The 13,840-nt window shown below is 39.0% G+C and overlaps 1 protein-coding gene across 1 annotated transcript in view; it reads right to left on the bottom strand.

The window, feature by feature from the left end:
• Nucleotides 1-3,347: 3,347 nt before the first annotated feature.
• The window catches only part of CNGB3 (cyclic nucleotide gated channel subunit beta 3), a 150,844-nt gene continuing 140,351 nt past the window's right edge, over nt 3,348-13,840 (bottom strand). The window contains exons 16-18 of the mRNA XM_008001030.3: nt 6,415-6,561; nt 5,998-6,172; nt 3,348-3,665 (exon numbers count right to left, since the gene is read on the bottom strand). Of these exons, the coding sequence (XP_007999221.3) occupies nt 3,351-3,665; nt 5,998-6,172; nt 6,415-6,561 (637 nt within the window). The 3' untranslated portion in view covers nt 3,348-3,350. The remainder of the gene's footprint in view (nt 3,666-5,997; nt 6,173-6,414; nt 6,562-13,840) is intronic.

Raw genomic sequence — 13,840 nt, forward strand, 5'->3', positions numbered from 1 at the left:
TGTACATACTTGCCAGCACTTTGTACTATTATCTGCTTTCAAGTATTTTCCAGTTAGATGGGCATAAGGTGGTATTCCATTTTTGTTCTCATTTGTATTTCTTTGAGCACAAGTGAAGTCAAGCACCTTTTCTCTGTCAATTACTTATTTGTTTTTCTTCCATGTATTACTTACTCATATTCTCTCCCCCTTTAAAAAACTGGGCTTTTTGTCATTATGCAAAGAAAGCACAAGAGCTAGTCTTTGCTGTGTTATAATTTATAATTAAGCAGAAATAATTTATAATTAAGAGGAAATTAGAGGACATGCTGTACTCTGTGGCACTTCCTGAAAGTACAAAAGATAATCCCTTGAGATAGAACCATCATAGGTTGATGTTTTTAGAGGCAGCTGGGAGAGAGAAAATGTGAGCAGAGTTGGAAGTATAGGACAGAGGTAAGTGGTGGAGGAGAGACAAACTTCCAGAGTATGGCAGGCAGCAGGAACAAAGGCTAGAGGAAGAAGGGTAGGTTTGTTCCAGAAAAAGCAAGGAGACCCACTTAAGTGGAGGATATGGTTAGGGTAGTGGAAATTAAATTTGTATACATAGGATTTAACTGGTAGGAGGACTAACAGGTTCCTGTGATGATAGGTTTTATGTGCCAATTTGACAGGGCCACAGGATGCCCAGATAGCTGGTAAAACATTATTTCTGGATATGTTTATGGATGAGATCAGCATTTGAATTGGTGGACAGAGTAAAGCAGGTTGCCCTCCCCAATGTAGGTGGGCATAATCCAGTTTGCTGAGGCCCTGAATAGAACAAAAAGATGGAGGAAGGGACAATTTGCTCTCTTGGCCTGGTTGCTCATGCTGGGACATTAGTCTTCTCCTGCCTCAAGCTGCAACCTTCGCCATTAGCTCTCCTAATTCTCAGTCCTTTGGATTCAGACTAGAGCTACACCACCAGCTCTCTTGGGTCTCCAGCTCACAGACTGCAGATGATGGAACATCTCAGCTTTCACAATTGTGTGAGCCAATTTCTAATAATAAATCATATATATGTAAAATATATAAATAAAAACATGATAAATATCTCTATATGATATATATTAAAATATATAATAAATCACTCTATATATTTAAATATATTTATTATAAAGAATTGGCTCATGAAATTATGAAGGAAAAGAAGTCTCATGATCTGCCTTCTACAAACTGGAGTCCCTGGAAAGCCAGTTGTATAATTTTAGTCTGAGTCTGAAGGCCTCAGAACCAGAAGAACCAGTGGTCTAAGTTCCAGTCTGAATCCAATGGCCTGAGATAGATATATATCCCCTATTGTTTTTGTTTTTTTTTTTTTTCCCTCTGGAGAACTCTAATACAGCCACTGAGCAGGGAAGTAACATGGTCAAAAGTAGGGTTTTAGAAAGATTTTATTTTCCAATAGCAAAGGGACTGAGAGGGCAGACCAGTGACCAGAGAAGACTATAGGTAAAAAGTGAATGTTTATTTGCATTGAACAGAAAATATGTACTGGGTGTTAGCAATGGGATTGAAAAAGAAGGGATAATTAGAAAGATTTAAAAAGAAAAAGAATTTGGTGTCACTATATCAATAATAAAAGAGTTCTTGAATTTTCTAAGATTTTAGTCTGATGGATTGGAAATATATTGATATTATCTGAAACAGGATAGCTTGTGGGGGGGGGCGGAATAACTGCCAGGGGAAGAGCATACATTGCAATGGTGTTATATTTTAATATCATTTGAATAAATTACAGGGTTTAAGGGGAAAGCATATTGCTCACAAGTTGAGGACTTTTGTCCTTTTCTTTTCCTATTATCAGACTCTTCAGCCCTATTCTACCTTTTCTTTCTGGGTTTTGAAAACACCCTTTTTGTACACAATCACTCTTTCTGCATACAAACTCCCATTTATCAAATAAATGCTATTTAACAATTTGTCTGTATTCCCTTAAATCCTGAAAAAAATCAACCATTCTTTAGTAAAACTTGTTATATTTTGTGATATTCAAACACTACATTCAAAAATGGTGACTCTATCAAATGACACAGTTTATTACAGTGATTGATTTGTACATGGTTTGTTAAATGCATCTATGTTGTAGGCTTTTTGGCTAATATGATTTGTTAAAACGCTCTCAGCAAAGTGCTGTTACAATGACCATCTTTGGGGACTTGGAAATAGCCTCATTACACAGAACTTGATGTTATACACTAATGGCATTTATTAGAATGGAATTCTATATGTATTATTACTTCCGACATCAGCCTGGCCTTTGTAGCCTCCTCACAGCATGCAACTTTGGTAATTATGCTAATGCTAGCTAATTCATGAGGATGACTTCCTAAAATGCACTCAATTAACTTGGAGATTTTGTAAATAGCTATACATGTAGGTTCCAGAAATTGTGGGGATATGTCAATCTGACATGTGTAGAGTCTGCCTTCCTAACTGCATCACTTTGTTTTACTAAAGCTTAATTTTAAACAACAAGAAGTTACAATCTGATTTCTTTTCCAGCAAGTGCTTGAGGAAGATTCTGATAAGTGTCACTTTAGCCTGTATCCTCCAGTCCAAGTCCCTTGAGCCAGATGAGTTAGGTAGATTGGTGTCTTTTAAGTTGGTTAGAAGAGAAAATATTGAAGTTTATTTCTTTAGCAAAGGGTACAATTTTTCCAATATGTTCCTGCAATGTGATTTTTGCCAGTTTGCTAATTCTGCCGACCAACGTTGCTCTTCAGGGGACTGTTCCAAAAATTAGACTTCTCATTCAGAAGGCTTCATGATCTCTGCTTCCCTTCAGTCCCAGCTGCTGGGGATTTTTTGATATTACAGTGACTCATCAACCTCATTTGAATGAAAATATAATCTGATTTTTGACCTATTACATTAAAGGCTTATATCCCTTACATGTAAGAGGTGAAATTTATAAACCTAGAACAATTAGCCAGGCTTAAGAGTGCTATACAAGAAATTAAACACAATAAAAATTAAGAGAAAAGGTTAGTGAATCACATCACAGCCAAGAGCAAGCTAATAAAACTGGGAGGAAGAAACATTATCGGGAAAGAACCAAAGGAAAAGGAAACTTACTACATACAATTAGAAGATATAGCAATTGCATAAAGTTAATGAAAACAGAGAATAGGGATGACTTTTAATAATCTTCTTATTACCACTGCATGAAATCACACTCCCAGATAAGTCCTAGAAACTAAGCTAGGGATTTGCCTTTCATTTCTCAAGGGTCCCAGCAGGTCATTTCCCCTCATTAATTTAAGTTACAATCCTAGGTACAATCTCTTTGGGAACTAGCTCTATCACATCTAAAGATAATCAAACATTTATTGCTTAGCCTTTTCTTTGACTTCAATAGTAAGAACCTCTTCTCCACCCTCAGCAGAAGGAGCCATGCTGATGATGAGTGATTGACGGGAAGTTCCTCTGGGTAAAACTGTCCTGACTGACTGGGGCTCTTCCTCCACTGCAGTAGGACTTGCTGTACATTCAGGTCTGTCCAGTGGCTTCTCTTCTGGCTCTCTTCCTTTATCTTTATCTTCATTTTCTTTTTGTTTATCTTCATTTTCTTTTCCTTTATCTTCGTTTTCTTTTTGTTTATCTTCATTTTCTTTTCCTTCTTCCTCTCCTCCTTCAGATTTCTGGAAAGAGCAATTACAAGTAACTGGTGTTGAAATCATAATTAAAAACATTGGATTGGATTTTGATTAGCATGCAATGGCTAAGATCACCACCAAGACAGACTGTCTGAATTAAGTGAATCCAGGAATCATGTCTGCTTTGCTTCTATCATTTGACTAAGTTTCTGGTGTGTTAGAGAATGGACCTGTTGCCTCTGACTCATGACGTTAGTCTGAATTGCATTTTTTTTGGTCTCTGCTAAGGAATTCTCTTCCTATTGGTCCTTATACTCTCCAAATTATTAGACTCAGTGCTCAGGACTCTGTTTTTGCTTTTTAAATATTTACTTATTCTGTAGAGATAAAAGTTTAAATATTTATTTTTAATAAAAAAGTATTAACCACTACCATATAAAAGTACTGTAGAAAGTAGAGTTTCCTCTTGCCTAAGCTCATGGGAGAAACTCAGGGAGAAACTTATCCCTTTCCTAGTACAATCTTTTCCATTTGTCCCACAGGTGCTTGACCTGTCATGTTTGAACCTATTGTGTTTAGCACTAGCTATAGAAATTTCATAGCAAAGGTACACTATGCTCTTTATTGTTAATGGTTGGTTGGGATCAATTTGAGAAACGCTTGCCTGAGATATGAATGTGCACAGATAAAGTTGAGATTCTTAACACATTTACTTATATATTTCTTTACTCCCATACACTTTTTATGTAAATTACTATTTCTATGCCGATGCAAATGAAGCATTTGATTTCTACTGGATCCCTAAGTTTCACCACAGTGTTTTATGTGTGGAAAAGGAAAAGGCAAGTTTTCATCTTTTGTATGTGACTGAGTTTATAATATGTGCTTTACTCATTTTCTAAAAGGTCCACAGCTACCCATTTTCTACAGTTTCAGAGATAACATAATGACTAGGTTCAGAAAACCTGAATCCCTGGTTTGTTTCTCAGTATCTGCCCTCATAGACTAATTATGAGAATGAAAGAAATACAGAAACAAAACAAAACAAAAAAGAACATTGAATATTTGTAAAAATGTTGATAAAATAGGTTATTTATTTATATATCCATATGAGTATGTCTGTATATATACAGTTGATTCTTATTATTCATGTAGTTTTGTTCTATAAAGTTTCAACAAACAGCAAGTGAGAAAGTACTGAACCATTGCTCCTGGGGGAAATACAGCATTAGGTTCCTATGAGATATTATGGTTCAAACCATAATATTTTTGTCAACTGGTCAATATATAACTTCGTTTCATGTGTGTTTTTGTTTAGAGATACCCTGTTTAATTTGATCAATTGATTAATTTGAGGTATTATTGATTCATTATATTGAACTCATGGAAGCAGCACTGTAATGCCTGAATGAAGTTTATCTAACACACATATTTTCTCTGGAAGGCACATCACAGCACTTTGGCACTTAGATGCACTAGACAGTATTTCAGGACTATGCTTGGGGGCTATTTTAAACAGCAAATCACACACAAGCAAAAAGCACAAAAATGTGGAACCCATGGCCCCAAAAGGGTCACTCTTTGTTGTTGTTGTTGTTTGTTTGTCTGTTTGTGTGTTGAGACAGATTCCTGCTCTGTCGCCAAGACTGGAGTGCAGTGGTGTGATCTCGGCTCACTACAACCTCTGCCTCCCAGGTTCAAGCGATTCTCTTGCCTCAGCCTCCCAAGTAGCTGGGACTACAGGTGCATGCCACCATGCCCAGCTAATTTTTTGTGTTTTCAGTAGAGACGGTGTTTCACCATGTTAGCCAGAATGGTCTCGATCTCCTGATATCGTGATTCGCCTGCCTTGGCCTCCCAAAGTGCTAGGATTACAGGCGTGAGCCACCACGCCCAGCCAAGGGTCACTCATTTATAGTATGAGAGCTGAAACAAGAAAGTAGAGTGCCTCTTTGTTCAACCTCAGCTGAAAATGTATGCATCAAGCAACTTAATTTTTTTGCCACCCTGCACATGTTCTTGTCCACAAATAACCACAAAAGCACCGTAAGTATTGATTTTAAGTTACTAATAAATTATAGTAGGTAGATTCACCAACATAGAATCTGCAAATAATCTATGAATAATGAGGGTATACTCTTTATAAATACATGTATATTAAGGCCATCTATAAACATCCTGTGAGGGTTAAATGTGATGATATGTGGGAATTCAGCAGTTTAAATAATAATGTGCCATATATAAAGCAGGAATTATTAGTATTATGCTAGTCCAAATCATCCCATTGTCTGAAATGGAATTAGAGTAGGCATTTATGTGGATATACTTAGACTGGAGCCTTCTCCATGACAGCCCTCCATTCACTCCACCTTATTACCTGAGCTGCTTGTTCTCGTTTCAATTTGAGTAGTCTTGCAAGACTCGCTTTTCCTTTGCCTCCTAGGAGAGTTTTAAACAGTTTGGGTGTCTCTTCTTTTGGTGGGAAGAGGAAGGCAAGATCTTTTCTTGGAGGGGTTGCTTCTGCGGTCTTAGCCTTCTGCTTTAAAAGCACTCTGGGGGTAGCAGAGAAAAGCTGTTTTAGGTAACTCTGTGAGAGTTCTGGCAAAATCTACCAGAAAAACTGCAATTTATCCTAACCTGTGTAGTTTCAATTGGTACCTACATTAATAGTTGTTTATTAAGCCTATCTCACTGTGATCAAGTTTATCACAATCATAATACGGTTCTTCCTATTTCAGAGTTTACAAAGTAAAACCAACTCCATTCATCTCTAACGGGGTTTTAAAGGATGTACCTGGCTTTCTTCATGAGGATCCTTTCAGAATCTGGATAATGCACTAGAATTTCTTGAAGGGTCTTTTTGTCTAAAGTTAAAAGATTGGCAAACCCATGGGCCACCACATTGGCAGTTCGACGGTTTCCTCCTCCTGCTGCTAGAAGGCTGTAAGAGAGAAAAGTGAGTCTTTGCCACCAGTTTCACTTTTCCTCCACTGAAATCTCTTTAAAAAAATAGCAACTATTTTAAGTATTTATACTGCTTCAGAAATCATTCCCTAGAGGTGAGGGTCCAGGTGACTGTGTGGAGAGTGTCAGGATGTGGGAATATAAATGGCTCAGTTTTCGATATATTTTTTCTCTAACTCTCACCTCTAAGTCCCACAAATCACGGACTTGTGGCTGTCAGTATCCTGTCAGATCCTTCATCTCAGATTCCAGAAATGCAGAATCCTTTTTGATTGGGTATCCCTCATTTGCTCCTTCAGATACACTTTTCACTTCTCCCCAGGCTGCTTTGTTTCCCAGGAAGCTGACCTCTGTAGGCTTGCCCTCTGACTTCACTTGAGCTCAGTCATTGGAAAAGACTAACAGGAAATCAGAAAGCAGGAAGAGAGTGGGTTCAGAGCGTTTATCTCCCCTGTTATTTTCCTGCCGAACCTTAAGTTAGCAGTGGCTGCAGTTCTCTACCAAAATCTACAGCTCCTGACAAATGGATGTTTTCTAGAAGTGCAATTCCCATCACTCTTGATGAGTTCTGGTAACTATACTCTCTTCTTTTCCTGTTCAGGCCTCACTATAGTAACAGTTCCTTTACTGCTGCTAAATTTGAGATGCACTGCCACCTTTTGTTGGTGTAGTAGTCCATTTTCACTCTGCTATAAAGATACTACCTGAGACTGGGTAATTTATAAACAAAGGATGTTTAATTAAGTCAATTCTGCATCACTGGGGAGGCCTCAGGAAACTTATGGTAATGGTGTAAGGCAAAGGGGAAGTAAGGCACATCTTACATGGCATTAGGAGAGAGAAAGAGAGCAAGGAAGTACCACACTTTAAAACCATCAGCTCTCCTGGGAACTCATTCATTGTCACAAGAATAGCATGGGGGAAACTGACTTCATGATCCAGTCACCTTCCATGAGGTCCTTCCCTCAACACGTGGGGGTTACAATTTGAGATGAGATTTGGGTGGGGACACAGAGCCAAACCATGTCAGTTGGGTGCGCTTAGACTTTTCCTCACTTCTGTCAGTAATCCCTTTATTAAAGTTTACTCAGCTGGGCGCGGTGGCTCAAGCCTGTAATCCCAGCACTTTGGGAGGCCAAGATGGGTGGATCACGAGGTCAGGAGATCGAGACCATCCTGGCTAACACGGTGAAACCCCATCTCTACTAAAAAAATACAAAAAACTAGCCAGGCGAGGTGGCGGGCGCCTGTAGTCCCAGCTACTCGGGAGGCTGAGGCAGGAGAATGGCATAAACCCGGGAGGCGGAGCTTGCAGTGAGCTGAGATCCGGCCACTGCACTCCAGCCTGGGCGACAGAGCAAGACTCCATCTCAAAAAAAAAAAAAAAAAGTTTACTCAATTGCCTCACTTGAGTGTGTCTGTTTCCCACCTGGGCTCTGGCTAATACAGCTCTCAACATCAAATGTGAAAGCCAGCCCTTCATGATGCCCTGGTCACCTGAGGTGAATCCAATTTCATCTCCTACTGTATTCCAAAATCATCCTGTTTCTCAATGTCATAAGCTGCTCTGTAATAGAGTCGTTCACATACATCTCCCCACCTGGAATGCCAGGGAATTGTGGGCTTTATGTCTTGGAGGGATAGAGAAGAGCATTTTGCACTTGAGAAATAAGCAACAAAGAGTGGGGGAATAAATGAACACAGAAATGAATAAGATAAGTAGATAAAAAGTCTATCATTACCAATGATCTGAGAAAGAAGGGTTGGTCTGTAAAAACGAACAAGAAAAACCACATTTCAAATGTGTAAAAAAGACACCATATGTTCTGCATTAAGAGTATAACACAATGGACTGAACCCCTTGGAGTTAATCTGTTAGAAATCGAGAAAGAAGGATCACATTAACAAAAACAGTCTCTACAGGTGGAGAAGACAGAGAAAACAGTCTGACCTTTGGAAGCAATGAGATATGAGAAGCTGCATGGGCCCTGTGCCTGAAGATTTCTGTTATACAGTGTGAACAACTTCTGTTGTTGCAGAAAAGGGGGCATTCCAGTTGGCTGTTAATTGTTACAAAAACTAACGTAGGGTTTTAGCTCTGACAGGTTAAGAGCCTGGAAGTCATTACTCCTGTCCTTACAACAAGAAAAAGCTGCACAACTGAAAAATTAACGAGTTTTCTTAGATCCATCAGAGAACTAAAGTCACGGGGCAAACTACCACCCTCAAATCTGGAGAGAGAGGTGAATCCATAAAACTACAGCCATATCTGCTTACTGCAACAGAAACCCCTGGAGTAGGAACTGGTAGGAATGCTTAAACGTTAATTTTAATAGATTGTTGGAGGCTGAATGTGGACTAGCATGAGAGTGAGAACCTCTTGGGGGCCAGGGTTATAAAGTCACTCACACTTTGGTGGGATTTACCACCAGGAACCTCATCAGGTTCTTAGGGTGAAGAGCCAACGAAGATCCCCTCTTGGCTCTGGCAGGCGTAGGGGAAGATGAATCATCGTGAAATGTGCCCAGAGCATATTTGTTCTCCACACCGCAGGCCTACTATTTAGAGAAAAATCCTTTACCAGAGCTTTGTGCCACGTGAGGGAAGAACATTTTTCTCAATACAGCCCCTTTAAGCCTTCCTGTCTTATCTAAGGGAGATGGAAAGCTAAGAAACTCCTGTGAATGTCACAGCATTGGGACATACAAAAAACTGAAAATCACAGAATTATAAATTGTTTCTCCTTCTCCATGCCTTACCCCCACACCAAGTGTCCTACATAATACTAATGAATTACAGCTGAAACAGCGGCAAGATGCAAAACCTCTCTGAGAAGCCTCTCTTAGGCTGCCCTAAGCCCAGTCAACAGTGGAGACAAAGCCAGGGAACTAGAAGGAATTTGAAGCCTCTGGCACCAACAGCTATACCAAATGTTAAACACAGCCCGATTCCTAGCGAAATTCGTATAAAATGTCACACTAGAGACCTGTTTACCTCAGTCCATATTATTTGTTACGTAATTTTTAGCTTTGAACCACAAAAAACAAAAAAATTATAAGGAATGCTAAAAGGGAAGAAAAAACAGTCCCAAGAAACAAGCATCAGAAATAGATTGAAATATGACACAGATATTGAAGTTATTAGACAGGAAATGTTTAAAAACTATGATTAATATGTAATCCCAGCACTTTGGGAGGCTGAGATGGGTGGATCACTTGAGCTCAGAGTTCAAGACGAGCCTGGGTTACATGCTCAAACCCCATCTCCACTAAAAATATAAAAACTTAGCCGGGCATAGTGGCATGCCCTGTGGTCCCAGCTACTTGTGAGGCTGAGGAGGGAGCATCACTTGAGCTCAGGTGGTGCAGGTTACAGTGAGCCAAGATCGCACTGCTGCACTCCAGCCTGGGCAACAGAGTGAGACCCTATCTCAAAAAAAGAAAAAAAAAAAAAAAAGGCCTAGAACTTTTTAAAATTAATGTCAGATACAAAACCATAGATCCAGGAAGTTAGGAGAACATTAAGCAAGATAAATACCAAAAGAAACAAAACAACTGAAAAACCCCCAACTTCTGGGCATATCATATTCCAACTGCAAAAAACCAAAGACAAAACCTCGGAAGAATCCAGAGGGGGGAAGTACCTAAGATAGAGAGAAACAAGGATAAGAGTTGTAGCAGATTTTTAAATTAGAAGCCACATAAGAAAGACAGTGGAGTACGGTATTTAAAGTGTTACAAGAATAACTACCAACTAGAATTCTATATTTAGGGAAATGACCCTTCAAAAGTAAAGGAGAAACAAAATCATTGTCAGAAAAACAAAAACAGAGGGAATCAATTGCCAGTGGCCTCACCCTGCAAAAAATGTTTAGAGCTCTTCAGGGAGAAGGAAAATGATATAGATCAGAAACTCAGGTCTACACAAAGAAAGGAAGGACCTTTAAAAAGGCATAAATGAAAGTAAAATATTTTGTCATTCTTTTTCCTTTTCTTTTTTTTTTTTTTTTGAGATGGAGTTTCGCTGTTGTCACCCAGGCTGGAGTGCAGTGGTACAATCTCGACTCACTGCAACCTCTGCCTCCTGGGTTCAAGTGATTCTCCTGCTTCAGTCTCTTGAGTAGCTGGGATTACAGGTGTCCACCACCACGCCTGGCTAATTTTTGTATTTTTAGTAGAGATGGGGTTTCACCATATTGGCCAGGCTGGTGTCAAACTCTTGACCTCAGTTGATCTGCCCACCTTGGCTTCCCAAAGTGCTGGGACTACAGGCATGAGCCACCATGCTTGACAATTTTTCTCATTCTTAATTGTTCTAAAAGACAACTGTTTAATAAAGTGGTAATGTGTTTGGTAATTATAACCTATGGATAAGTGAAATGAAAGACAGCAATGTCATAAGGGCTGAGAGGGAAGAACTGGAAACATTCTGTTGTAAGGCACCACATGTGAAGTGACATAGTGTTATACGAAGGTAGGTTCAGATACATTTAAAATGCATATTGAAAACTGTAGAGTAACCATTAAACTTTAAAAAACAAGTATAATTATTATGCTAAGAAAGAAAAAGGAAATGGAATCATATAAAATGCCCAAAGCGAGAGAAAGAAGGAAAAAAGTGGGAGGAAACTGGTGTAAGGCCAGTCATGGCTTCAAACTTGGCCACTTACCTGCACCTAGCATTAATGACAGGGTCCAGGGCTCTCCAGGCCACTTAAGAATGGACTTAGCCCTGGAAAGGTGACTCACGCATGTAATCTCAGCACTTTGGGAGGTTGAGGCGGGCAGATTGCTGGAGCCCAGGAGTTCAAGACCAGGCTGGGCAGCATGGCAAAATCCCATCTCTACAAAAAATACAAAAATTAGCTGGGCGTTGTGGCACACGCCTGTGGTCTCAGCTACTTGGGAGACTGAGGCAGAAGGATCACTTGAGCCTGGGAGGTCGAGGCTGCAGCAAGCACCATGGTCACACCAATACACTCCAGACTGGGTGACAGAGTGAGACCTTGTCTCAAAAAAACAAAAAAACAAACAAACAAAAGAATGGAATTCCTCCTCTAAGGCAGAAAGAATATATTTGGAATCTTTAAACATGTGCTCAATGATTTCACATTTCAAAGTTTTCCCTTTGTGGAAAACCACTAACTTTAGTCTTTTCCTAAGGTACTCTTAAGCTCTGCCTTTGTCAGAGAAGACAAGGGAAATAAATTGTACCCCATCTGTCTATGTATGTACATATCATTCTGTCTGTCATCTGCTGTCACAACCATATCTTCACTCATTCATCTAGTCAGATTTCTTCTGTCTACCTTCTTCCCTTTCTATGAAATTGATGTTAATATTTGAAGGACAGTGATTGGATGAGTCTATTTCATTCACATTCCCGTTGTCATGGACACAGGGTAATCCAGTAGTTATGCAAGGCTGGATGGGATTGGGGAGGTTAATTTGAACCTGAGAATATCTGTATATGTATGTTAGACTATGAGAACAGAACGGAAATAACATATTTAAATGTCAGGTTATTTTGAGATTTCTCAAGTTTTAATTAAACTTGCCTACAGGTTACACGTTTGGAGTGCTTGATGAGTTTTTAAACGGAAGAAATAGTCTGTCTGCCAGATGGATTTTGCCCAAACTCTTTCAGCAACGTTTAAAATAGCATCTTTTTTTTTTTTTTCATCTTGTCCACAAAATGCTTCTCCAGCATTCCAGCCATGGAAAGTTTCACTCATTAAATAGCCTAAATATTCCCAGCCCCACATAGAGTTTCTGAAAGAGCCCATGCTGGAGGTTGCTATTGTGTCCCTAGGTAAAAATAGTGTGAGCAGAGCAATGGACCAGGAAACAAAGAAATGGTTCTAATCCTAGAGCCACCTCTATTTGCTGTGACCTTAGACAATAACTCAAAGACTTTTTTGATTTTCACTCTAATCATGTAAGTATTTATTAATACTTACAGTGAAGTAGGGAAAAAGGAGAATTATTAAAGCATAGTATGGTTTTGTGGAAAGAATGCATGCTTTGGAACTAGATAATCCTACCATCTATTGTGTTTCTGAACAAATTACTAATCTCTCCTGTAGGAAGCAAGGCCATATTTAGTACCTACTATAGGTACCTGATTATCTTTAAGAAGAAATAGTACTAGTGTGCCAAAGTTGGGTGAATGAACAAAAGCAGGTGTGAGAATATCATGGAGAAATGGTGTACTCAGGGACTATGTAAGATAACTTGTATATGCAAAACTCAGTAAATGTGAGGAACAAGTATACACACACATACACACATACATTTTCACATACATACATAAATAGCATATATAACAGAAATACATTTGTGTGTATGTGTATATATATATTTATATATATTTTTTCAGACAGAGCTAGAATGTTAAGATAGTCCCTGGTCAGTCATCCATTCCAAGCTTTGTCCAGGGCTGCCACATGTAGGATTACAAATTGTGTGTTACATACAAAATGTAATGTGATTGGAGCCCTCTGGAGCTGTGCAGTGTACAACCTGCACAGCTCTTTTTAGTAGAGCTACTGTATCCAGAAAGTACTCACAAGGAAAAGTAGAATACAAAAGAGCATAAATTGAATGTAGGAGCAAAAGAAAAACAAGAATAGGGACATAAAATGGAATTCATAAAAAAATGAACACTTTGGCACCGTGGGGCTTCAAATTTAGGTATAATCCTCTGTACCATAAAAATGGATCCAGTGTTGGTTTAAAGACAGGCAGAAATATCTCCTGAAGGGCTTAGTAAAGGGGCCATTCTGCAAAGTGGTGGAAAACTTCATATTCTTGCAATAGACACAACAATAAGCTTGCTAGGAGCATTTGTAATAGAGCCCCCAGTAAAGGCTATGAATCACTTTAAAGTAAAGTTCAGTAAGAGTAAGTTTATGGATGGAAGGAGATAGGTCAGTACAATGCATTCCAGATACCCAGCTCTCTCTTTGTTGCTCAGACGTGATCAATGGCATACATTTAGAATATTCAGAGAAACAATCTGTTTTAAACATTGTCTTTCTCAGCAAGGCTTTGATAAGTACTTTTTTGGATACATCCAAGATTGTACGGATGATTGTGCTTTGAAGGTCAATCATGCAAGGGAAGATAAAGAATTCACTGTATAAATTGAAAAGAAAAGGAAAAAGATAAGTTAGGAGTACACAGAAATAGCATACTCTATAATAGGCTAGATACTCTGCCAACTTCTGGGGCTATAAAGATGACTAACACTTGCCC

The sequence above is a fragment of the Chlorocebus sabaeus genome, chromosome 8, assembly GCF_047675955.1.
Source record: "Chlorocebus sabaeus isolate Y175 chromosome 8, mChlSab1.0.hap1, whole genome shotgun sequence".
Lineage (NCBI taxonomy): Eukaryota > Metazoa > Chordata > Mammalia > Primates > Cercopithecidae > Chlorocebus > Chlorocebus sabaeus.